Source organism: Sceloporus undulatus, chromosome 8, assembly GCF_019175285.1.
Source record: "Sceloporus undulatus isolate JIND9_A2432 ecotype Alabama chromosome 8, SceUnd_v1.1, whole genome shotgun sequence".
Classification (NCBI taxonomy): Eukaryota; Metazoa; Chordata; class Lepidosauria; order Squamata; family Phrynosomatidae; genus Sceloporus; species Sceloporus undulatus.
Genome location: NC_056529.1, coordinates 34,673,555 through 34,698,554, shown reverse-complemented (window position 1 = coordinate 34,698,554; position 25,000 = coordinate 34,673,555). Strand labels below are relative to the sequence as shown.

Sequence of the window (25,000 nt, the reverse complement as noted above, 5' to 3'; positions counted from 1 at the left end):
CTACATGGGCGCCGCCATTTTGACATAGTGGACGCTTAGCATCTGCATGTCTCAGTGCCATTATGATGCCATAAGTGCACCATTGGCGCTTTGCGGCATCATAATGTCGCCGCAAAAAGAAGCCACAAAAAGCAGCTTCTTTTTGCTGCGCGGAGGAGCTGCGCAATTTCTCCGCTGCAGCTCCTTCACGCAGCGAACACCGGTGCCGGCAGACCGCCCTTTTGGGCGCTCTGTAAAGCGCCAAAGTAAGCATAGAAAAATCTACTACTGAAATTGTGCTGTCAGTTTAAAGCCAACATCAATTACAGTAGGCTGTCCATATCACTGATACTAAGTGTGGGACCTCAAGTCCCATTTTGTCAATAGATGTGTGATGTGCGTGTGATCGCATTGCCATGGCCATATATACTTACTGCCATTGACAATAATGGGGCAGGACCATCTGCAGACAGCTAGCCTGCCAATATGGAGGGCTCAATGTACAGTCATCTCTCCATTTTCGTGGGGGATCCATTCTGGACACACACACCCCCGCGCGAAAATGGAAATTCGCAAATATTCAAGGGCCGTTGGCGTGAATGGCCATGTGCTCTCGGGCATGTGGGCCATTTTAACCCTTTCTGCTTGCTGTCTGAGAAGGACTGAGACTGCGGACTCTATGTCTGCAAAAATGGAAGGACGACTGTACATACAAACACAGTTATACAATATGCATATTAGAAGCAAGATGCATTCTGATTCTAATCTGCATTTTGATTCTAATATGCATTCTCTCCATCTGTAATGGATTCTGTTTTCTTCAAGTCAGAGAGTTCTACCAACACAGGAGTAAAACTAGTTAGATCTTGAAACAAATTCTCAGTTATTGAGGATTTAAAGGACATCATTATATCTAACATTTAAGTAAACATCAACCAGTTGTTGTTGTTTTTTAAATCAATTGACTTAAATTACCTGCAGAAGTCATTAGTGGGCTAAAGCGCACACAAGTGCCTTCATCCTCCAGTTCCACAATGTCAACACCACTGGCAGGCACCAACTGAGCCAACTGCTCTCCCAGCTGAAACGACAAGGCAAGGTTAAAAAGTCATCAATTGTTCATAGTTTATCTACTTTCTCTTTTAATAGAGGCTGTTCATTTATATACTACTCCAGTAAGGTTTCTTACTTCTTCTGATACTCATTGGGTCCCTCTTTGGGAGAAGTGAAACAATTAATAGATTAGTTTTGATTGCTGTGAAACTGCTCAGTTTGATGGACTCCCTCTGACCTCTGAGTTTATGGGAAAGAGGTGGGATTCCCTGCCTGGTTGGGATGCCTAGTATGGTAGCTTAACCACAAGAAGCCAAAATTTCTGGATTGCCTACAAAGGTGAGCTCCAATATTGTGGACTTTCATGTGATTGTACAGGGGTTTCCTTAGTGGTTGCATGGAACTTCTTTATAGTTAGAGAGTAAACTTGTCTTGTTTATGATATGAACATCTCACTGATGCCTGCATTCAGCTCTAGTTCAAAGCCATCCTCCATCCATGTACCAACTACAGTGGCTGTGCTACTGAGAGAGATATGCAACAGCAGCCTTTCCATTGTATTTAAACCCAGCTCGAAGACCTTCAAACTTCATATCTCCTGAAATTGGCAACCAAGAAGCAAATGCATTTTGCTTGCTCTCTCTCACTCCCTTTCCTTGCTCTCTCTCATAGAATCATAGTTGGAAGACACTGCATGGGCCATCCAGTCCAACCCCCTGCCATGCAAGAAATCCGAATCAAAGCATCCCCAGCAGATGGCCATCTAGTCTCTGCTTAAAGACCTCCAAGGAAGGAGACTCCACTACACTCCGAGGAAGTGTGTTCCACTGTCAAACAGCCCTTACTGTCAGGAAGTTCTTCCTAATGTTGAGGTGGAATCTCTTTTCCTGTAGCTTGCATCCATTGTTCCGGGTCCTGTTCTCTGGAGCAGCAGAAAACAAGCATGCTCCTCCTCAATATGACATCCTTTCAAATATTTAAACAGGGCTATCATATCACCTCTTAACCTTCTCTTCTCCAGGCTAAACATCCCCAGCTCCCTGAGGTGTTCCTCATAGGGCAAGGTTTCCAGACCTTTCACCATTTTAGTCGCCCTCCTCTGGACACGCTCCAGTTTCTCAATGTCCTTTTTGAATTGTGGTGCCCAGAACTGGACACAATATTCTAGGTGGGGCCTGACCAAAGCAGAATACAGTGGCACTATTACTTCTCTTGATCTAGACACTATACTTTTATTGATGCAGCCTAAAATTGCATTGGCCTTTTTAGCTGCTGCATCACACTGTTCACTCATGTTCAACTTGTGGTCCACTTGGACTCCTAGATCCCTTTCACACATAGTTTCATTCAGCCAGGTGTCACCCATCCTATATCTGTGCATTTTATTTTTCCGCCCTAAGTGTAATACCTTACATTTCTCCGTGTTGAATTTCATTTTGTTAGCTTTGGTCCAGCTTTCTAGTCTATTCAGGTCATTTTGGATCTTGATCCTGTCCTCTGGGGTATTAGCTATTCCCCCTAATTTGGTGTCATCTGCAAATTTGATAAGTATGCTCCCAATTCTGTCATCCAGGTCATTGATAAAGATGTTGAATAGCACTGGTCCCTTTTTCCATTTCTTGTACATGTTCCGTTTCAAACTTAGTTCCATTGAACGTTCCTTAGTCATCCATCCTGGTTTCTTGAGACACCTTCCATTTTTCTTTTTCACTGGAACTGTTTGAAATTGTGCCTTCAGTATCTCTCTTTTGAGAAACTCCCATCCGGCCTGAACTCCCTTCCCTTTTAGTATTTCTGACCATGAGATCACCCTCAATACTTCTCTAAGTTTACTGAAATCCGCTCTCCTAAAGTCTAGAATGCATGTTTGACTATGCCTGGCTTCTCCTTTCCACTGTATAACAAACTCCAGGAGAACATGGTCACTTCCACCTAATGATCCCACCACTTGCACCCCATTAACCAAGTTATCCTTGTTGGTTAGGATCAGATCCAAAATAGCTGACCCCCTTGTTGCCTCTTCCACTTTTTGGACCATGAAATAGTCTTCCAGGCAAGTGAGGAATGTGCAAGACCTTCAGGATTTTGCTGAGTTTGACTTCCAGCAAATATCAGGATAGTTGAAGTCGCCCATCACTACTACATCTCTCTTTTCTGACTGCGTGGTCATCTGTTCTAGAAAGATATCATCCAATTCCTCAGTCTGACTTGGGGGTCTGTAGTAGACTCCCAGAGTAACATCCTTGTTGTTTCCCTCCCCTTTCATTTTTATCCAGATGCTCTCCACCTGGCTTCCATGACTGCTGTCCTGGATCTCTTCACTGGTGTAAATATCTCTGACATATAGTGCTATTCCTCCTCCTTTCCTGTTTGGCCTGTTTCTCTTAAAAAGGTTATACCCCTCTATTTCCACATTCTAATCATAAGACTCATCCCACCAGATTTCAGTGATGCCTATTATATCATATTTGTTTTGTTGTACTAGGAGTTCAAGTTCATCTTGCTTGTTTCCCATGCTCCATGCATTAGTGTAGAGGCATCGCAGACCACGGGTCCCATTTACTTGCTGCTTGTGCAAGTTTTTTTGCCTCCCACTGTTGGGCCCTTGCACTTTTTTTCTTGTTTCCTCTATGTCTGTTTGGCTATTTTCTCCAGCCCTTTCACCTTCCTTTATATTGTCTCCCTTTCCCATGGAACTCAGTTTAAAGCCCTCCTGATTAAGTTCTTGAGACTGTTGGCAAAAACATTTCTTCCAACTGGCGTGAGATGCAAGCCGCCCGTTGCAAGAAGTCCCTCTTCATGGAACCGCAGCCCATGATCAAAGAATCCAAATCCTTCTCGGCGGCACCATCTGCAAAGCCAGTTGTTCACATCCGCTACAGTGGTGCCTCGGGTTACGAAAATAATTCGTTCCGCGGCCGCTTTCGTAACCCGAAAAGCCTTCGTAAGCCGAAAACCCATAGGCGCTAATGGGGAAAAAAGCCGCGGCTTTGCCGCGGCTCCATTTAAAATAGCGCCGGAGTTTTTTCGTAACCCGAAAAAACTTTCGTAACCCGAAACAATAAATCCCTATGGGATTTTTTCGTATCCTGAAAAATTCGTAACCTGGGTATTTCGTATCCCGAGGTACCACTGTATTTTCCTCTCCCTTCCTGTACCGTGCCCTTCGACTGGCAGAAGAGACGAGATGACAACCTGTACATCCATTCCTTTCAGCTTCCTATCAAGCACCTCGTAATCCCTTTTGATGTTCTGCAGGCTGTGTCTTGCAGTATCGTTGGTTCCCACGTGGACCAAAAGGAAGGGGTATTGGTCAGTAGGCTTGACCAGTCTTGTCAGCCTCTCTGTCACATCACGGATCTTTGCACCTGGAAGACAACACACCTCTCGAGACATCTTGTCAGGCCTACAAATCACTGCTTCTGTACCCCTCAGCAAGGAGTCCCCCACTATGATCACACGCCTCCTACAAGGTTTAGCAGCGGCTGTTCCCTTGGGTGGGACTCTCAGGCTTGCCTCCTCTGTCCCTGAAGTCTGTCCATGCTGCTCTTCTTCATCCTCCTTGATAAGGGAAAGAGCTTCGAATCGATTCTCTAGCTGCAAGCTCCCCGAACAATCCCTTCTTGGCCTACTTCTCTGTGTGACATTCCTCCAGCTGTCTGCCTCCTGTGTATGTGAAGTGACCTCCTCGGCTCCAGCATCTTCCTCTGCGTGGTATTTGTCCAGGATTGTTAGTTCTGTTGTGTCCAGGAAATCCTCCTGCTCCCTAATATGCTGAAGTGTAGCTACTCTGGACTCCAACTGCTCCACTTTCTCCTCCAGGAGGGGTACCAACTTGCACTTGGGGCATGTGAAGTTCTCCACTTCTGTAGGCAAGAAAACAAACATCCCACAAGTGTTGCAGGTGACTGCCGTGGTTCTGTCAGTATCCATACTGAAAAGTCTTAGGAAATTACTGGAACAGGACTGTGGGCTTCCTCCTGAAAAAAAAATCCTCCAGAAAACACCAACGTTAAAGCTCCTGAAGTTTCAACAATTTGTGGCAGTGAGCTCAATCAACTCTGCCTCTACTGTAGATTTCAATGGCTGCCCAGCTACCTCTCTCCTCCTCCTCTCTGTAGCAGGAACTACCCTCGTCACTCCCTTTGTCTTTTGAACTGTAAGCTTGAAGGCAAGGATTGCCATTTTTAATATTTGTCAGCGGCTTGAGAAACTTTTCTAGTGAAGAGTGGGAGTAAGATGCAGTAAATGAATATATAATACTACTTGTCAGCACTCCTGTCTTACCATTAGTGTGAACAAGGTGCCATAATCTTTGTAAAAGTGTATGCTGAATTAAGTTTCCAGGAGAACAGACACATTTTGATATTTTGAGAAGCTTGACTGTGTGGGAAGCTGGTCATGTAGAATGCATTGCTTCCATCAGTGGCACTGCCTCGTGGAGCACATGGGTACACTGAAACTAAACTCTGAGTCTATGCCCTCTTAAAATACTTCAGAAGTGTTCAGAACTAGACATTGCTTTTTAAAGGCAATGTCAAAACCAACAGATTTTATTAGATTCTAACCACAGAACAGCGATTACCAAAGAAAGTGGTACATTCTCCCTCCTCGAGTCGTGGAAAGATGCAGGAAGGTGGTGAGGGATAAGGAGGTGAAGGTGGTGGGGCTCAGTAAAAGTACTGCCAGGCAAGAAAGACAAGGAGAACCAGCAGCCTTTAGAACTATGGTGGGGATGAGGGGTTAGAGCAAAGGAAAAGAAACAGGGGAAATAAGGAGGTAAGCCTCCCTCTCCACCCTGACAAAGAAGGTTTGAGAGTCCTTTCTCACGGGGAAGAAACTTCTCCCTTCTCATCTGGTCACCTTGGAAGCAGCAACCGAGAAGCCTCTTGCCCATGGCAGCATTGCAGCAAAGGTCAGACTGGGTGAGAGGCTTCTCACTCGCTGCTCAGCCATCTAACTGCCTGCTGCTCCCAAGGTGACTGGATGCAAAGGGAGCCAATGATCAATAAACCTCTTATCTATGCTGGCCTTTGCTGCAAAACCAAACTGACCAGGTGGAAAGGCAGCAGCAACTGAGCAGCTTCTCACTTGAGCCAGCTTCTTGGCCGCTGCTCATTTGGCTGCTCCCTTTGCACCTGATCACCCAGGGAGCAGCAACCAAGCAGCCAGCCAGCCAGATTCCCTTTAGTTTTAAGGCTGACAGGGATGAAGAGGCCTGGGCCACTATCACTACCGTATTTGCACATGAGGCAGTGGCAGAAGAGGCGGTAACGAGGTGGACACAACGGAGGTTAATGCTACTGGGCACCTGGCTGCTGCATAAACAGCAGACCTAATGTCAAGAAAAAGGTGTTGTGGGGGTGCTAGGGTTGTCACTTAAGAGCAAAGGAGGCTGCAAAGAATTAATATGTTCTCAGCTAATCAAGGGTGACAAATGTCTTTCTGCTCAAGATAAAGTCAAAGGCAAAAGGTCATGACCATAAATAGCGACATATGCTGGCTTAAGTTTCTTACTGACAATAACTAAGCCTTAGAAGAGACATCACTGGGGAGGGAGAGGCTGGGAAGCCAACTATAGGAGAGAAGGTTTGGCCATCTGAAGAAGCCCAGAGAGCCAGACTGGAGCGATTTGGCCCCTGATTATTTTTGTTTACTGCTACCGAACCCAAGTGTTTGTTACCATGTTTTTGATGTACTAACAGCTTATGCATTGAGGGTAGAGATGAGCAAAATGTGGCCCTCCAGCATCCCTAGCCAACAAAATCAATTGAGAGGAATACTGGAAGTTGCAGTCCAACAAATCTGGGTGGCCACACTTTGCCCAACCCTGGTTTAGATTAAGGTATAGAACATTTGTACCTACCCATTGATTAAAAGTATCACAGACATATCTCTCATTCCCAGTCATTGTAGGTGTTTGTATAGCTGGTAACATGTGATCTGAATTTAAAGCAGAGATTAAACAGATTTTAGCAGAGAAAGTTTATGTCATTTTGATTTATGCTGCTTTGCCATTTCAATCTACAGGAAACATTTTTATCATCATACTGTGTTCTTTAGGTATATTATTATGAATTAGGATTTAGAAGGCCTGGTTCTTAAACACAGCATCTTTTAACATCATGAAAGCAATGATTAAAGCAACTTCAAAAGGACATTTTTGGTAATAGTAGCTTGAATGTTTTATTTTACTCAAGCTATTGTTACCCCCCCCCATGTCCTTTTGAAGTGGAAAGCTTTGTAAGGAATACTGAGGGTTGCTGCATTCCAATCAAAGGTAAAATAAAAGACAAAGAATTAACATTTTGATCCTAACTTCATTTCAAACCTTAACACACTTATTTTGGAAAAGCATACTATTCTTATTTGATGAAATAATACCCCAATATTGGTTGAGTCACACTGGTTCCGCAGGGGAAGGACATGGCAAACCTCCTCTGAACAAATCCCGCCAAGAAAACCTCATGAAATCTTGGGGTTGCCATAAATTGGAAATTATTTGAAGACACATAACAAAAAGGGCAGATTTGCCTACAAAAAACTCTCAATTTGCCAAATGTGGGATAGGTCTGTCTTCTGAAATTGTCACAGAACTATGAAAAGACAAAGCCCTGTGTCCTTGGTCACCGTAGACAATACTGATGCTAAGAAAGGCATTAAATAGTAGTGGGAATAGACCAAATTCAAAAGGAAGCACTTATGTTTGTATTATTTTATTCAAACAGAATTTGCATGTGATTGCAATGCATTTTCTCTATTCATTACTCACCTTTATGTGGAAGTTCTGGGGAAAATTTGAATACCACGACAGGAGAGCTAAGTTCATCTTCAACCTTGGAAACAAAATTTGGGGAGGGAAAATAAAACCCACATTCCAAAAATACTGCAAGAGCATCTTACTACTTCATACAGGAAAAAAAATGAACTTAGTGAGCCATGCCATCGTCTTTTGTCAGTGTTCAAATTCAAATTGTAACAGAACCAAGATATTGTTTGGTGGGGAGATCTGTGACATTCATGGGTTTCAGCTCCATTATCCTCATGCTAGCTGGGGCTGATGTGAAGTATTTATTTTTATTTATTTAGGTATTTATATCCCGCCCTTCAGCCCTAATGGCTCTCAGGGCAGTTTACAATTATTTTTAATCAGACAGTTCCCTGCCCTCAGGCTTATAATCTAAAAGACATGAAGCAAAAGGAGAAGGGAATGATGGAAGGAAAGGGGATGAGGTCCAGTGGTTCTTCTCTCCCTCTGAGGCCTGGACCAAGGCAGATGGATTGGAGGGAGGGCTCTTCCTTCTTCCAGGCTGGCCTTGATGGAGATGGACCTGCCTAGTGAAGTAGCGACCAAAAACATCCGGATCAACAGTATGATCACTTCTCCTTACTGAAATAGGGTACCAAGACTCACTGTCTTATAAATAGCTTGTCAGACTATAACCAACCCCTAGGCCACTTAAACAAGACAGATTAACAGTAAGTCAAGTGCCTGGGTAAAGATCAAGCATCAATATGAGAAGGAAAAACTTACTGAAGTTTTGATGAAATCCTGGTTCTTCAGGTTTTCCAACAGTCGTTGACTCTAGAGATTAGAGGGGTAAGGGGAGGGGAAAAGATTTTTAAAAAGCAAACAGAATAAGCATTACACTCATTTGTATCACATAAAATATAACATCTGAAGGAACAAACTAAAATCAAACTAGTATATAAATGGGCATACCCTTGTCAACATTGTATAGTCAGGGGACATTTGATTGCCCTTCTCCATTTTTATTTATATTCTTCTACACATTGCAACTCTAACTGAAATACCAACAGAGTATGTATGCAATGTAAACTACTGAAATAACTATAGCAAAATTCAACTGCATGCCAAAGTTACTGTGTCCAGGTGTGTTATTAAGGAATATGTTTTGCTTTCAAGTCATTTCTGACTTATGGCAATCCTCAAGCAAATCTATCATAGAGTCTTCTTGGCAAGATTTACAGTATTTGGAAGGGGCTTGCCACTGTATTCCTCTGAGGATGAAAGATTGTGACTTCCCAAGGCCATCCAGATGGTTTTCATGGCCAAATGGGGATTTGAGATGTGGCTTCCCAGAGCCCTAGTCCAATACACTGGCTCTTGTGGCTTCTCTGGTCATAGGATGAGAAACAGAGCAACTTCATTAAGCCCTCATAAAATATTAAATCAGGCAATAGAGATAGCACAAAAATATCACAAATCCTCAGCTTCTTACCAACTGAGATGCATGCTTTATTCTTTCAACAATCCCATTGTGTCCAAGATATTGCAAGGAAAGCCATAGTGGCAGTGCACGAAGCTTCTCTACTGCTTGGCTGGAGGTCAGGCCTGCAGCTAAGGACTGTAAGTAACAATCATAAATCTAAGTCACAATCATCATAAATGCATATCATTTCTATTCACTCTGACAGGATTTTTTATTCTGCTTTATTTCCAAAATACCAGATGCACTAAAGCACATGGCAAGAGGCAAAACAAAAACCAAACAAAGCTCACCAGGTAATAGTGTATGAAATGTCTAGAAAACACAGGCCTGCAAAACTGAGGATGCTAAAACCTTTTTTGAAAATGTATGCTGGTTTTATAAGAATTTGGCATTCTAAATTTAAAAACAACCTCAGATTTGTTCCATCATGTACAGTTTTTTTCCACAACCTGCTTTGACAAGCCCTCCTCCCGACCGCCATCTTGAGGGGGAGAGAAGCAGGCCAGCAACAACCGGCCTCCGCCTGCTAAGAAGACAAGCCCTCCTCCTGACCACATCTTGCTTGTTTTATTGCATGTTGTTTTTATGATGTGTTAATTTTTATTGATTCTGTGAACCGCTTTGATCACCTCGGAAAAGCGGTATAAAAATAAAACATATTATTATTATTATTATTTCTGTGTTGTAATACGTGACTGAATAAAATGATCCTGGCAAAGAGTAAGAAAGGGGTGGAAGTCTTCTAATAGACTTTCCAAATTTCTTTAATTTGGTGATATGAAATTCAGAAATCCATTTAAAAGCACTAAAAGAAACCACACTGAAACATCAGCATCCACACTTAATCAAAGCTGAGAAACAGCTGAATTGATAAAGTTAATGAATTTATGAAAGAATTTACTTGCTAATTAGCTTACTTGCTGTTCACCGCTATGATCTTTGGAATAGTGGTATATAAATAAATAAATAAATAAATAAACAACAAAACAAATTGTGCTTTTCACATCCAGCACTCAAACAGCTATAATATTGAAAAAGGTTTTTTCATGATAGGCCTGTGTAATTCCTTTTTCTATCTACCGTTTATACTTATGTATAAATTGACCTTATGTGTGAGGGCAAATTTTGGGGCCAAAATTATGGATTTGATATGACACATGCGTAAGTCAAGGGCATACTTTATGGGCAGGTAACAAAGGATATAAAGGATGAAGCAAAAGGAAATGATGCCATTTTCCCGTCCAGGCATTCAAAAAGACCAGAAGGCCATGGTGGAGAGAATAGTCGGTGCTTCTTTTAGATTCTCCCAGGATAAACTTTAGCCTTGCCCTTTGCCATTCTACTCAGAGAAGGGAATGGTTCCTTTTCTGATAAGAGTTAAGGCACAGTACTTACACTGATAAGCTGACCCAGCTTTATTGAGTCGATTTTCTCACCAAAATTTCTAGACTTATACATGAATATATACCATAATAATGGCCACTGAAAGCCAGACTGAACAAATCAACAGGGCTTGTTGTATTACACTACAGTTTCCCCAAATCATTTCTGATTAGGTATCAAAAAGCAACAACAAGATAAACCCAGAAAGCAACCTTATCTGGTGCTAAATAACACCAGAAATCAAATAGAAAGCAAAACAGCATGGTTTAGAGGTTTTCAAGAGGTAGCCAGTGTGCAGTCAATTCATGACAAGCCAGGCTATCCACAAATCACATTGTGAAAATGTGCAGTGGTAGAACAAATACCACACATGAAAAAGAACCAGACATCTTCAGTTAAAAAAGGCTCAACAACAAATTCTGGGAAGACTTCATCCTGAGGCCCTGAAGACTAGAGCTACAGCCTGTGTCCTAAGTGTAGGCATCACGGTGAAACTTTATCTGTTATAAGGAAGCTTTGTAAACTGTGCAGTCTTCCCTTAATCCAACAGCTATTTTCAATTAATACAAGGAACTTCTATTTAAGCATTCACTTCAGTGCTGGGAGGAGTTTGACAGTAGGAACAAAGTTTTTCTCAAGTTGATGAGAAAGCCCTTGCTCATTAAGAACCTCTGCATATACACTGTCCATTTTAAGGAGGCTTGAAGTAAGTGGCAAGAATTAAGCTTACCAAAGAAGGATCCTCATGTCTGTAGAGAGTTACTGCAGGTACAGCTGGGAGACCCAGCCAGGGCCCTAAAGTCAGGGTCATGCTGTCACATTTGGTTGCTGACTACAGAACAGAAAACACAGTTTTATTATTTCTGTCAACTCAAAACAAGATATGCTAATAATCAAATTTCTAGATAGATAGGAAATGGGCCTCTATAAAGAAGGATTGTTTAACATGTGGCCTTCTAAATGTTGGCTGCATCCACACTACAGAAATAATCCAGATTGACACTACTAACTGCCGTGGGTCAATGCTATAGAATTCAGGGGTCTGTAGTTTGTTGTGGCACCCGAGCTCTTTGATAGAGGAGGCTAAATATCTCACAAAACTACAGTTCCCAGAATTCCATAGCATTGAGACCTGGTAGTTAAAGTGTTTTCAAACTGGATTATTTCTCCAGTGTGGACACAGAATGATGTTCCCACATGCTTTCACTGTTAATTATGATGGTAGGAGGTGTCGTCCAACAATATACAGAGGGCCACAAGTTGCATGTTCCTGCTTGATGGAGGATAAAGAGAAGGAGACAGAAGTACATGGCCATTATTCAGATGCAACTCCAAACCACAGTCTGGCTACGAAACAGATTAAAAACATGATTTATAGGAAAACAATAGTTTGCTAGGTTCAGAAAAATTACAAATTGCTTTCCTGCAAATAGCAATCAGAAACTGCTCTTTTCCACATGTGCAGAGAGGAGGGAGGTCAAATGTCTGAGTCATTCCTGCTTGATCCTTAACATCAAAATATCCTGTTATTCATAACAGAACATGCTGTTCATATTATGTCTGAATCACTCTTACGACTGTATTAGAATCACTCTTACGACTGTATTAACAGCCCTTAAAAATATGCTACCATTGTTTCTTAGCACAGCTCTAATTCCTCTCAGTTCTATAAAATATGATTTGATAAGGAAAGGCTTATATATTGGAGGAATTTCTAACTTTGGCAGTGCTTAAAATTATCACTTTTCAAATCCAGTCCATATGTAGAATTAATTAAGTAAATTAAGAATTCAAACTATATTAAGTTTAATTTTTGGCTATATCTAATATTGTTTTTCAGGATTTGAGGTAGTCTTGCAATGTATATCCATATTTGCAGATGGAAGCAAAACCAATGTGACAATTGAAAGACAATCAGTAATTTGAGTCTTGTGTATAGAATGGCACCAAATTGCTTTGAGAGCTCAGAAGATTTCTTTCATTCTTTCATATACTACACATTTATCTTAAATAAATAAGATTACCAAGCATTCAATCTCTGCTTTTATAATGTTTTGTTGAAAGGTTACACTAAAAATACGTGGATGCAAACACGGACGTACCAGTACAGATGAAGAGACATAGCCCAAAGTCAAGGTGGCCAAATTTACCCTAGGGAAAAATACAATTAAATAGGCAGGTTTAGTAGAGTGAATTAACAACTTTTCCTCTGCTAAATATTAACATCTTGTTTTAACACTTTCTTTTAAATGTTTTGTTGGATTATAATTCTGGAGACCAAGTTTAAAATCCCATCTTGGTCATGTAAACCCATTCGGTGACACTGGGCAAGTCACACTGGCTTAGCCTCAGAGACGGCAATGACAAACCCCCTCTGAACAAATCTTCCCAAGAAAACTCCATCATAGGTTCACCTTGGGGTGACTGTAAATCAGAAATGGCTTGAAGATACACAACAATAACAACGACAAAGTTTACTTTCAATGTACCTGCAGCAGAAACTGGAATTCTGGTTTGAAAGAGAAATTTGCTATTAATCTAGTTAAACTTTATAGTATTAGATTTTAATAGGTAAAATTCCCCTGTATTCTACCTTCTAATACATAAACTAAATCACTGGACTCATCTGAGCTGAGAAGGATCATAACTCATATGCATAACTCTGCATACACAACTTTCTAGATTCGATCTCTGTCATTTTCAAGTAATTTTATGGAATGGACACCTTAAGAGGACCAAATGTATCCAAGGGGTACATTATTACTGAGGGATGGCACTACAGGCAGAACACTATGCATCATCACTCCTCAAAAACAGCTGCTTCCCAACAACAGGGCACACTGGTCCAAGTTTTAGAAACAGCTTGCAATATGGGGGAGGCTACTCTACATATGTGAATCTCTTTTTTTCTTCCACATTCCATAGGCATGTACACATCAGGGGCTTGTCTACATGAATTATTTACTCTGAATTTCCTATCTGCTCACTGCATTCTCTTTATATGATGCAGTGCCAAAACTCCAAATTGGTTGTAAACTGCCTTCATGATATCCTTACAGACGTTGTCCTTTCCTCCCCTTAATCCAAATTTAAAATCCTTACCTTTTGCTCTGCGTTTCATTTCTCTCTGCAGCAACGACGGGCGGCTGGCTTTCTATGTGGTCCCAGTGAGCTGTCTGGTGCCACCGCTGTGGACACAAGTCACTCTGAGGTTAGAATGAGGTGCCCAGCATTGATAACATGGTTGGGTGCCTTGTTGTGACCTCAGCAGCAGCGCCAGGTGATCAACTGAAATCATGCAGGAAGGCAGCCGTGCATCATTGCTGCAGAGAGAGCAGAAGTAACAGAGAGAATTTGAGGTCAAAATATTCCAGGGGCAGCCTGGAACATTCTGGGTATTAAAGACAAGCACCAGATCTTCATGTTTATCCAGATTTTCTGCTCATTTTCTTTTTAATACCTTTCTATTGTCCATTCCTCTTGATATAACCCCCACCAGAACATTTTAAAAGCAAAGACAGTAATTTTGGCTGAGGTGAGAGTAGGTCCACTGCATCATGCCCACACAAAGTATTTGCCACATTACATAAAAATGAAGAACTGGATTGTACCCTTCTACATGCAGCCACATATTATACTTCTCACAGAGTTCTTTCAATCGGCCAAGTTTGTCAGTATGGCCTGCTCCTGGTGTACCTGTATCGAAAGAAAACCAACAACTCATACATTGTTCATTAATGGTTAAAATATTGTTCATTAATGGTTGTACAATGACCTATCACATTTCTTCCAGGTTTTTACTGCCTAAGGTTTGGCAGAAAAAAGTTTATATTGAACAGTGTCCAATATACTCTACTTCGAAAATTCTTGTTCACAAATACAGGCCAGATCTGATAAGCATATTTGCAAGGAGCACTTCATGCAGTCCTATGGATCTCAACTGCTCAGGCAGCTCACTGACAATCCAAGTCCTAAATCTTTGCAAAACATGTCCCCTACCTTCAGCAGGGACTCCTTGGTTTTTTCATTGCACAGAGTGAGGGAAAAGGAGAGATAGTAGTGAGATCTACTAATGAAAGCCTTTTTAAGTTAGCTATGCCTTCCTAGGTGAGCCTTCAGGGTGAATTAGAATTTCAAATTTGGCAAAATTCTTTGTAAATTTGATAGGAAGACCTTGAGTTTTAAAAAAGCAAAACTGACCAATTTGTCTACCGAGACAGAAAGCTTTGAGCACTTAGCTCTTAAAAGGCTGTGTCTGAATTTCTGTGTGGTCAGCCAAGTCTGTAGAGCTGAAATGTGAGGCTGTCACCTCTTTCCCACGAGGGGCTGCTCATATTTAAGAGCAACAAGACAAGTAGCCATGTGTATTGAATTTGACCAGTGCAGGTGACTGAGAATTTCATTTGGTTCATTTTTTATGAGAATTGACTAAAAATTGCAAATATCTTAATGAACTCCAAAGGAACATTTTAAAAACGATCTGATAGAGAAAGGAAAACTCACAGATTTGTCCATCTCTAGCAGGCCCTACACACAGTGAGCACCTGGAATTAACTGACCAGAGTGGAAGTTCTCGCTATGTGGTATTAATTACTGGGATACAATCTAGGCAGTGGTCAGTGCTTTCTAGCCTGCTTTAACCAGAGTTTGGGAAAGTTACTGGTAGCCATGCTGGATGGGGATTATGGAAGTTGTCATCCAAAAATATAACTTTTACAAGCTCTTTTTAAAAATCCAATATGTCACTTTCTGTTCTCTCTTCCTCTTTTGGCTTTATAAACAATTCCAGATTTCACTTAAAATAAGGGCATTTTTTTCACTCATAGTTGATTCAATTTTTTATAGTATGGAAGAGCATTCTGCAACATGAACCTCTGCCTAAAGTTATAAATGCCATAAAAGGGTTTATTAGCTCAGTAAGAATTAGGCCTTAGGGTTGCCATAGATCAGAAATGACTTGGGCACACAAGAATTAGGCCTGAGAATGACAACGCTTTAGAATGCTGTGGGAGGCAAAAATAGTTACATACCAGCATTGGCCACTAGTAATATTGGCAGCTTTCCGGATTCAATGTCATCCTTAATCAGTCTATCCAATAAAGCAACATCCTGTCATCAAGCAAAAGGAGAGAAAATTATTTATACATGCAAATAGATAAGACAAGGTACCTCTTTTTGAAAAAAACCAAACTTACCATTTGATGCTGAGAACCAAACATAGTGTTACAAGGCACCCGACACATACAGGAAAGGGGTAGGCCAAGCTGGAGAGAAAAGAGAGACAAATTTTCATTAGACCTTCTTGTCATTAGGTTCATCTATAGGTCTGTAAATACGAACAAGATACAGGCTGTAATTCTGCAAACCAGGGAATTTTGACTGGCTAACAAAAGCCATTGAGAGATATGCAGCAAATTTGTGTGCGAGACTGCATTCATACAGATTTCCACGTAGATATAAGAGAACGACAAGGAGAATGACCAGAAGACCTTTGGGCTTTCTTTAGTCTTAAAAGCTCATCAAGAGAACAATATACATAGTACATATCAGTTGGATACTAGTAAGAGGTATAATAAAAAAGGTAAATCAGGACATCAGTACAGGAAAGATTGTGACCATAATTGGTGACAAGAAGTTGCACATACAGTGGGCCCTTGCTCAAATCCTCACATGGCAAGTCCACAGATACAGAGGGCGGACTATACCAACAAACAGCATTTGAAAAAGGTTGGAATATAAAACGCACTTTGACGACTAACCAAAATGACTACTGTACTCCCCAAAACATAACTGTTCCAAGCTTTGGAGATAAGAACCAACTAATTGTACTTCACCTGACTGCAAAGACATTGGCCTAAGCCTGCCCTGGCTGCCGAACTAATGTATATCACTGGCTGTTTGTTATACAGCACATTAAAGCCTTCTGTAGTGTAATCTTCGTAGCGCGAATGAATTACGAGTCTGCAGATTTTTAGAATGCCCTCACGGTCATCTTCATGGTAATATGCCGAGCCATTTTCAAACCTGTAATGTAAAATAACTAATCAAATATGAACTATCTGAGAATATACAAGCTCATTTACATCTCATCACAGCAGTTATTTTGCAGGGTACCCCCAACCTGTTTTAGTAACATCAGGTCACTTTCAGTTCTGAAAACAAAACAACACAAAACTCCTATCCTAAAACAAGGCTGGACAAGCCATGGAAATTGCTCTCTTCCCACCCTTTGGAGAGCATAAATGCTCTTTTTAGGTTTAAAAAAAGCTGAAGATTCCTGACTTAGAATATATAGTTGTAGGACAGATGGAACATTAATGAGCTTTGGAAAAAACTATACAATGTATAAACCTGCCACTTTTATGACTGCCCACAATTAACAAATACTCAGTTTTCAAGGCTACGCAAATCCCTTCCCACACCATCTATTCTACGACCTAAAGCTATTCCTTTAAAACATTTGTGAATTTCAGCTGATACTTCTCCCAAAATGAAAGGACAAAAGGGATTTTTAAAATTATATGCAAATGATTTATTTCATACAGTTTACCATAACTGTCTCCAAATGTATGCATGCGACACTCAAATGTACACATGCGACTTCTAAGAAAAATAAAAAGCACTAGGAAAAAGGATAATTAACAATGGAATTGAATGTAAGCGATGACACAGTTATTCACTATAAATTATCATTTCAGTTTTGTTGTTGTTGTGTGCCTTTAAATCATTTCTTACTTATGGCGACTCTAAAGAGACCCTATCATAAGGTTTTCTTGGCAAGTTTCTCCAGAGGGAGTTTGCCATTGCCATCCTCTGAAATTGAGAGTGTGACTCTCTCTTGTCTTAGAACTTTAAGTACTTTTACTCTAGGGATGGTTTGCATATTAATAGAACTTAAAAATATATATTGCTCCTGAGACTTTCAGGTTGCTGAAGCAGAGTAACAGTCCCCAGGTGCTATCAGGTCCCAGTGACTCTAGAGTCACCAATGATGACTATAGAGTACCGACAGGACAGTGGAACCTTACCACCACCTTCCCTAGCTGCACTGCTTGCCTCTGTAACAGATAGTCTAGTTCTGAAGAAGCACCTTTCTAAAGGCATTTTTAAGAAAATTAAAATGAATTAATCTTCGGTGATTAATTGCTCGCTCCTTGGATCCAGGACAAACCAGAGAGAAGTGCTGTTGTTGTGCACACAAGCACACATTTCTGTTTATCTGTGTGTGATGTTTTTGTATGGTTTTACTCATTTGCAAGCTGTCAAGCTGTCTCTCACTCATTGGGGAAAAGGCAGGAGATAAATGGAGGAAGAGGAAGAAGAAGAGGAGACAAGATAAAACTGCCAGATACCTGAAGAGTCTGCAAAGCCACAAAGTAGTATCAGAAAGTATTCTGGTCGTAAGTTTTCTCAGCCTTTCTCTGTCCAACACTGAAATGTAAGCTGCCAGGCTGTGTCCTAAAAGAGCCATGTGACCCTGTTCTCCAACATTTTGAAGCCTATAAGCCAGAAACCCATGAGACATCATGACCAATAAAAGTGCCATCGATACATTAGAAGTACTACTAATCAGTCCAATAACCTAGATATGCATAAATGATTCTTGCTTGAGATTCATCAATGTTATTTTTTATTTTAATCTTGATTTTGATTTTTCCTTCCCTTCTTTAATTTTCCATCCTGAATTCTATTACTGTGAACTATAATAGACCTGTTGAAAGGTGAATCATCACTTAGGAAATCCACCTGATTCAATGGTTATGCTGGTTAGAACTAATAACAGGATTCAGGCCTTTCTTAAGAACAGGTCATATATAATCCCCCCCCCCAAAAAAAATATTGCTTATTCATCTCTCAACTTTAATTTCCAAGTAGCTTGCCACAACACTTATTAATGATAAAAACCATAAAGATGATGAAACAATAAAGTGGTTTTTTTCCTGTCCTCACTTTGTTATATAAAAGTATTTCTTTCTAGACATGCACTGGATAGGGAACTGCCAAAAATACCATGTGCTGTAGGCTATATTTGAGAGAAAAGCAATGGTAAACTAATTCTGAGTATTCCTTGGCTAAGAAAATCCCATGAAATTAATGGGATTGCTGTATGTTGACAGGCAACTTGAATACATGTAAATAATAAATAATAATAAAATATTTATTTATAGCCTGCCTTTCGTAGATCAAGGCGGGTTACAACAATAACAGTTACAGAGTAAAAAGCACAATACACAATAACAACCATTATACATTAAAATCACAATAGCAATATCCAACTAGCATAAGATGTTTACAACAAGAATAATAATGGTGAGGGGGAGGGATATGTACACACATATTTGCATAAATATTAATTTTAGATCTCCTGGCATCTGGATTTTTGCATCTATGCTAAATTAATTTATACTAAATTAAATTAAGCAGGTAGTTCTGGTAGGAAAGTGTCGGATCCAGCTCTTGCATGAATGAATGTCCCAATGACTTTAGAAAGCATGCTCTTTTAAGTTGTTTGCATGTACTTTAAATTGCCTGTCAATTTATGATAACCTCAAAAATTTAGTATGGTTTTCTTAGGCAAGAAACACCGCTCACAGGTGATTCTGCCAGTTCCTTCCTCTTAAATATAGCCTACAGCACCTAGTGTTTGTTGGGAGTTTCCCAAACAAGTACTAACCAGAGATTACCCTGATTAGCTTTCAAGATCAAATAGAATTTCACATCTTAAAGATATTTAGGCATTACACAATTTAAATAAGTTGAAAGAGCTTTTATGAATTTTAGTGCATTAAAATACTTTCAGATGAAAAATCTCAGAGAAAAGTTTAAAGATAATGGTCTTGATCATAAGAAATGCTAGAGAAAAAAATGCTTACAATCTTTCCAGAAAAAACTGTAACAGTTGGCTCTTGGTATCCACTAAGGTTTGGTTCCAGGGCCCCCTGTGGATGCCAAAATCTGTGGATGCTCAAGTCCCATTAAATACAGTGGCATAGAAAAATGGCATCATTTGTATAAAATGGCAAAATCAATATTTGGTTTTTGGAGTTTATATATATTTTTGAATATTTTCAAGCCATGGTTGCTTGAATCCATGGATAAAAATACATGGATACAGAGGGCCGATTGTACAGTTCTAGATTTCATAAAGCAGTATACATTCGTGCTCATCTTTCTTGCATGAATAGAGACTACACATGTAATATAGTTAATTGACAAATACTGTTGCATACAGTCTCACTTTTCTTAGGCTCTCCAGCATGAAGTGCATGTGGAATGACAACTCTGGATCCAACCAAATTTGCCTCAGCAAATCATTTATTTAACAATTACCGGTAAGACTGCAGCGATTCTTCCTCCTCATCTCCATGCATAAGGTTTTGAACTAACTGCAGAATGCTTACCATATCTTGCCCACTAGAGAAAGAAGAAAGTAAAAATAAGGTTCTTTTAATAACTGCAAAATAAGGTCATTTGCATGTAGGGTCGCCATTTCACGGGTGTAGGCGGGACAAACACGGTTTTTAAGGCTTCTGCACGGTTCCGTCCCGCCTAGCCCCGCCCCCATTCAAGGTCCCGGTTTGGGCTCCCCTCAGGCCCTGCCTTCCTCTCCTGACTGCTGGGAGGGAGTGGACTGCTCAGCTCCTCAGTCTCCACTGGCCAGATTCCAAATAAGGGGGAGGAGCTGCAGCCTGCAGCACTCTATTCAGCCCCGTGCAGCATGCGCACGCGATTTAAACTGAGAGAGGAGGAATGGGGAGTGAGAGACACAGAAGAAGGAAGGAGAGACAAGCAGAGCAGACAGAAGGAGCGGAGTGGAGGCAAGAGCAGAGGAGGCAGAAGAAAGAAGGGACGGCAGCAAGAAGAGAGGAAAGGAGTGGAGTCTTGGAGAAGATAAGAAGGAGAGCTCAGAGAAGTCAGAAGAAAGAAGGGCCAGAGCGGAGGAGACAGAAGAAAGAAGGGCCAGAGCAGAGGAGGAGACAGAGAAGAAAGAAGGATTAGAGAAGAAGGAGAGCCCAGAGCAGAGGAGGCAGATTAAGGTGGGCTGGGCTGAGGGGGTGGCTGGCCCTGGGTCTTGCTGCCACTCGCTGAGGCTTTCTAAGCCTCTGCTCAGACTAAATCAAGCTGTGGCAATGTGGAAAATCAGGTTTGGAAGGGGAAGGGACTGTTGCTTTAAATGCTCATGGTTGCTGGGATGTGGGAAATGGAGTTTGCCAGGGGAAGGGACTGTTGCTTTAAACAGCGATACCTTTATAGCACCAACCAAAATGCACAAAACATATGATGCAAGCTTTCAAAGCTCCACTGACTTCTTCATCAGGCAAAAGTGTTAAAAATCCAAATGGAGAAAGAAAGAGATGATGGTGTTGGAATCACAGGCCTATACTATGTGAAGATATTGTTAGTTGTTCTTAGTGTAGATGGAAGAGACAGAGGGATAGCCATGTAGGCAGAGGCCTTTCCTCCTTTTTTGCTAAACTTGAAACCGAGAGCCAGTCCACTTCCACTACTTGTTAAACCACCTTGATATGTTAAATATGCATAGCCATGTTAAACCATGTTAAATGTTAAACCCAAAGGGTTTGGCTATGAAATAAGCAACTGAAATATGCAAGAAGCTATGTTAAATATATAACCATGTTAAATGTTAAACCCAAAGGGTTTGGTTATGCAATAAGCTTCTGAAATATGCAAGAAGCCATGTTAAATAAAGCCATGTTCAATGCCCAAATGTGCTGTTTGGAATGGGGGGAGGGGGGTGGGCCAGAAAGGGAAGCACATTTCTGCCATCTATCTAGGAATAATGCCAAAATGTCCTCCATTTTGATCATGCCTAAGAAACATGCATTTATATTAACATTTATAAAAAATCATCAATTTTTTCGTGTGTCCTCCATTTTTAAAAAATGTGCCCTACATTTGAAAATGTTGTCCTACATTTGTCCCGGTTTGGAGGTCCTGAAACACCAAATGTGCTTCCTATAGTTTTTTGCTATTAGTAAGTGGCATTGAATTATCTTTTTCAGAATTGCAGCATATTGTAAATATGATTAATCAGTTCAGTAACACACCAGAAAGACATTCTGGGGATTCTGCAAAAGACACTACTGATATTGCTTCTTTTCCTCACAGTCTAACTCACTGTAAACCCTCACACTTGTGCACACACTCACACACATGCAGTGCTGTATTAGCTCTGAGGCATATTGGCAGGAAAACAGCCACTTCATAAACACTGGACGAGCTGTGGCCATGCCCAGGTGTGACCATCTGTGTCCATGACATCTGCCACTACCTCTGGGAATGGCGCCACAAGCCCTTCTTGCTTCGCTTTACATCTGATTTCAGGTACCTGCTCCCCGACCCCCAAACTCCAGAAAAACTGGGACATTGACCATCAGCAGTTAAACTCAAGAGTCTTTTCCACTTGCTTCAACAATACAGGGAACTCATTTATATCAAACAAATGCATGGACACAGCCTCTGGGGACTCCTACTCCTCATCTTGCGATAACTCCCCCTCCTCCCATGTGGTCCCTGAAGTGCCAGAGCCATGAAAACTCTGTCCTTATCAATGTGAGCAGGGCACAACTGGGAGGCAGGGCCTGGCTCTACTCCTAGGGATGATGAGCTTGAATGACAGGTCTGAAGCCTTGCCTTAAGGAGGAACGAGACCCAGAAGGAGGATTGCCTCTCCACACTGCAGGATCATCTTTGGCTTCCAGAATCTTAAAGAGCCAGTTCCACACAGGAAAAAATCAAAGAAAAACTAGAACTCGTGATCATATTACCCACCTGCCTTGTAGTGGGCCAGGAATATCTTTTCTTGTGTACTTTTTTTCATTTTCTTCCTCCACTTTCCTAATTTAAACATAAAACCATGTGAGTGATTTACATTTGATTGAGACATGCAACATTTCTTCTAGAGTGTGATTTAGAAAGAAAAACTTCCATGTCTAAGCAGCTGAATGACTTCTCATAATGTAAATAAAATATACATTTGAAGTAACATAAACTATTAATTACAAACATTTTGCTAGTATGAAGGATACAGTTTAACGAAATGGGTTGCTAAGGGGCACACAAGTGGGGAAAAAAAGATTGGGAACCATTGTTTGAGGGGCTGAGCAGATGGGCCAGTCCCCAGGATGGCTCAAGGACAAGCAAGTGTTGATACACCTGGCCACCTCTATGCCATGGGCCCACTACCACCACATGCCCCTTATCGTTGTTCTTTACTTTACATTGCCGTGTCTCACGTGGAAGCAGGTCACCTAGCAGCACCCATGTGGCCAAGTGTCCATTTCCACATCCTGTCCTGAGAGTATTGGACTGTGTCATATAAAAAGGATGCTGTGACAGGGGTCTTCTCAGTAGATGTGATGGCAGAGGAAGGTTAGGGGGCAATGGGGCCATCCAAACTGCTAGATGTTGCTGTGGAGTTTCCTAGAAACTCGGCAGAAAACAGCAAGTCTTTTTGACCCATGCTAAGGCCCCTTTGCACTGGGATTGGACCAGGACCACTGGATCAAGGTCTGCGCTGCCTGAACCTGGGAGTATTGGACTGTGTCGTACAAAAAGGATGACACAAGGCTGGGGGAAACATGGGCCTTTTGGCCTGTGTGGACAGCCTTTCGAGGTTTCAGGTTTCAGAGGTTAGAAAAATGTACTTTGTTTGGACTATATCTCGCAGCCAAGAGCAGCCACACTGGTTAAAGACACCAAGAGCAGTAGTCCAACTCTGCCTGTTATAATGTCAGTGGCCACAATGAGTGATGTCAAAGGAAGGAAGATTCCCTAATGTTATGCTGTCCTTTAACCGATAAAAAGACATTAAGCAAGTTTTAATTTCCACTGCTCATTATAATAATACGACAGACACTAGCTGCATAGTTTTTTGGATCCTGGCCTTCCACAACACAGATCTAATAGTTAAATGTCAGTTACAAATGAAAAAAGCCTTTCATTTAATTATAGCTAAATATAGAAATTTCCAGCAACAGCCTCTGCTGGAATCAACACATTATAATGACCATTACAACAACCCTAAATGTTCATCAAGGCTTTTATTAGCAAGTACCTTTGATTGTCTTCAAGCAGCTTCATGGCCTCATTAAGATTCTTTCCCATTTCTGCTAAGGTAGGATCAACCATCTGGTTTTAAAAAGAAGAAGAAAATATTCATGCTACTTTTGTGAGCCATTAAACGTGTCTCATAGCAAAATGGCATAAATTAAGCAGGCTGAGGATGTGTTCTGAGGAATATCTCAGATTTATTATGAATGTGTTTGTTTAATTTATAACTTGCTTCTTCCCCAATAAAGTACCCACGGCAGCCTATGAGTTAAAATAAAATATGGTTAAAACAATGAATAATACAAAAGTTAAAACACAACACATCATACTAAAGCATTAACTTAGAAAAGTTTTAAAGGCCTTTCAAACATGATAAGGATGATATACAATATAACATACCCAAATTAAAAGACCTTAACACTCAAAGGCCTGGATAAACAGAAAGGTTTTCACCTGCCAGAAACCAGATGCTACAGTAGTTAGAGCTCCAGATAAGCAATTTGTTCTGAAAAAGTTCCAGACCTGAAATTCCTCTCAAACTACTCAAACTTCTACAAAACACACTTAGTATTCCTCTCTTTCTTTTTGGGGGTGTTCCCACTTGCGATTTACAACGCTTTAAAATACACCGGTATCAGTTAAATCGATTCAAAAATAACCCTGGTCTTATCCCGCGTTCCGAATCGCTTTTTTTTTCTTCGTTCTCATTTACCAACTGATTCGCTTTAAGTGATCCTCTTTTGTTCCTATTCAAATAAAACGGTGTTTATATAAACCAGTTTTAGCCTTATTTCGTTCCCACTCACCATTTTGGGGCTGTCAATCAAAGCAACGTCATCATAACATCACTTTTAAATTTCGCGGTTTGTTATAAAAGAGCCAATGAGGAGGCGCTTAAAGTGCCTATGAGTCCTGCAATTATTAGTGGGGAAGGATGGTTGAGGGAGAGAAAACTGCCTCCCCAAAGCACTTCTGCTGCCTTGGAAAAAGACCTCAGGCTGGGGGAGGCTGCAGGCAAAGCGAATGTAGGGAAAGCTGCTTCCAGAGGAACTATGGGATGGGAGCACTCTTCCCAAAGATTCTCTTTCCAGGGTTGGAGGAGAAGGCAGATTCAGTTTGGGAAAGAGAGATGGAAAGGCTCTATTCCCCCCCCCCCATTGCAACCTCCCCTCTCTGTGTGGGGAGAGCCCATTTGTAACGGAGGAGAGGCAGGATGCACAGTAATCTCTGGGGAAATAGAGCCTTTCCATCTCTCTTTCCCAATCTGGGGAGACACA

The 25,000-nt window shown here is 41.0% G+C and overlaps 1 protein-coding gene across 1 annotated transcript in view; it reads right to left on the bottom strand.

Annotated features, from left to right (window-relative positions):
- Positions 1 to 25,000, bottom strand: part of PDXDC1 (pyridoxal dependent decarboxylase domain containing 1) — a 48,551-nt gene that overhangs the window by 11,068 nt on the left and 12,483 nt on the right. The window contains exons 2-16 of the mRNA XM_042480806.1: positions 23,728 to 23,801; positions 22,443 to 22,508; positions 19,980 to 20,063; positions 18,002 to 18,148; positions 16,484 to 16,673; positions 15,845 to 15,913; positions 15,680 to 15,758; positions 14,261 to 14,345; positions 12,752 to 12,800; positions 11,380 to 11,481; positions 9,276 to 9,401; positions 8,567 to 8,617; positions 7,805 to 7,868; positions 6,899 to 6,975; positions 955 to 1,060 (exon numbers count right to left, since the gene is read on the bottom strand). Of these exons, the coding sequence (XP_042336740.1) occupies positions 955 to 1,060; positions 6,899 to 6,975; positions 7,805 to 7,868; positions 8,567 to 8,617; positions 9,276 to 9,401; positions 11,380 to 11,481; positions 12,752 to 12,800; positions 14,261 to 14,345; positions 15,680 to 15,758; positions 15,845 to 15,913; positions 16,484 to 16,673; positions 18,002 to 18,148; positions 19,980 to 20,063; positions 22,443 to 22,508; positions 23,728 to 23,801 (1,369 nt within the window). The remainder of the gene's footprint in view (positions 1 to 954; positions 1,061 to 6,898; positions 6,976 to 7,804; positions 7,869 to 8,566; positions 8,618 to 9,275; positions 9,402 to 11,379; positions 11,482 to 12,751; positions 12,801 to 14,260; positions 14,346 to 15,679; positions 15,759 to 15,844; positions 15,914 to 16,483; positions 16,674 to 18,001; positions 18,149 to 19,979; positions 20,064 to 22,442; positions 22,509 to 23,727; positions 23,802 to 25,000) is intronic.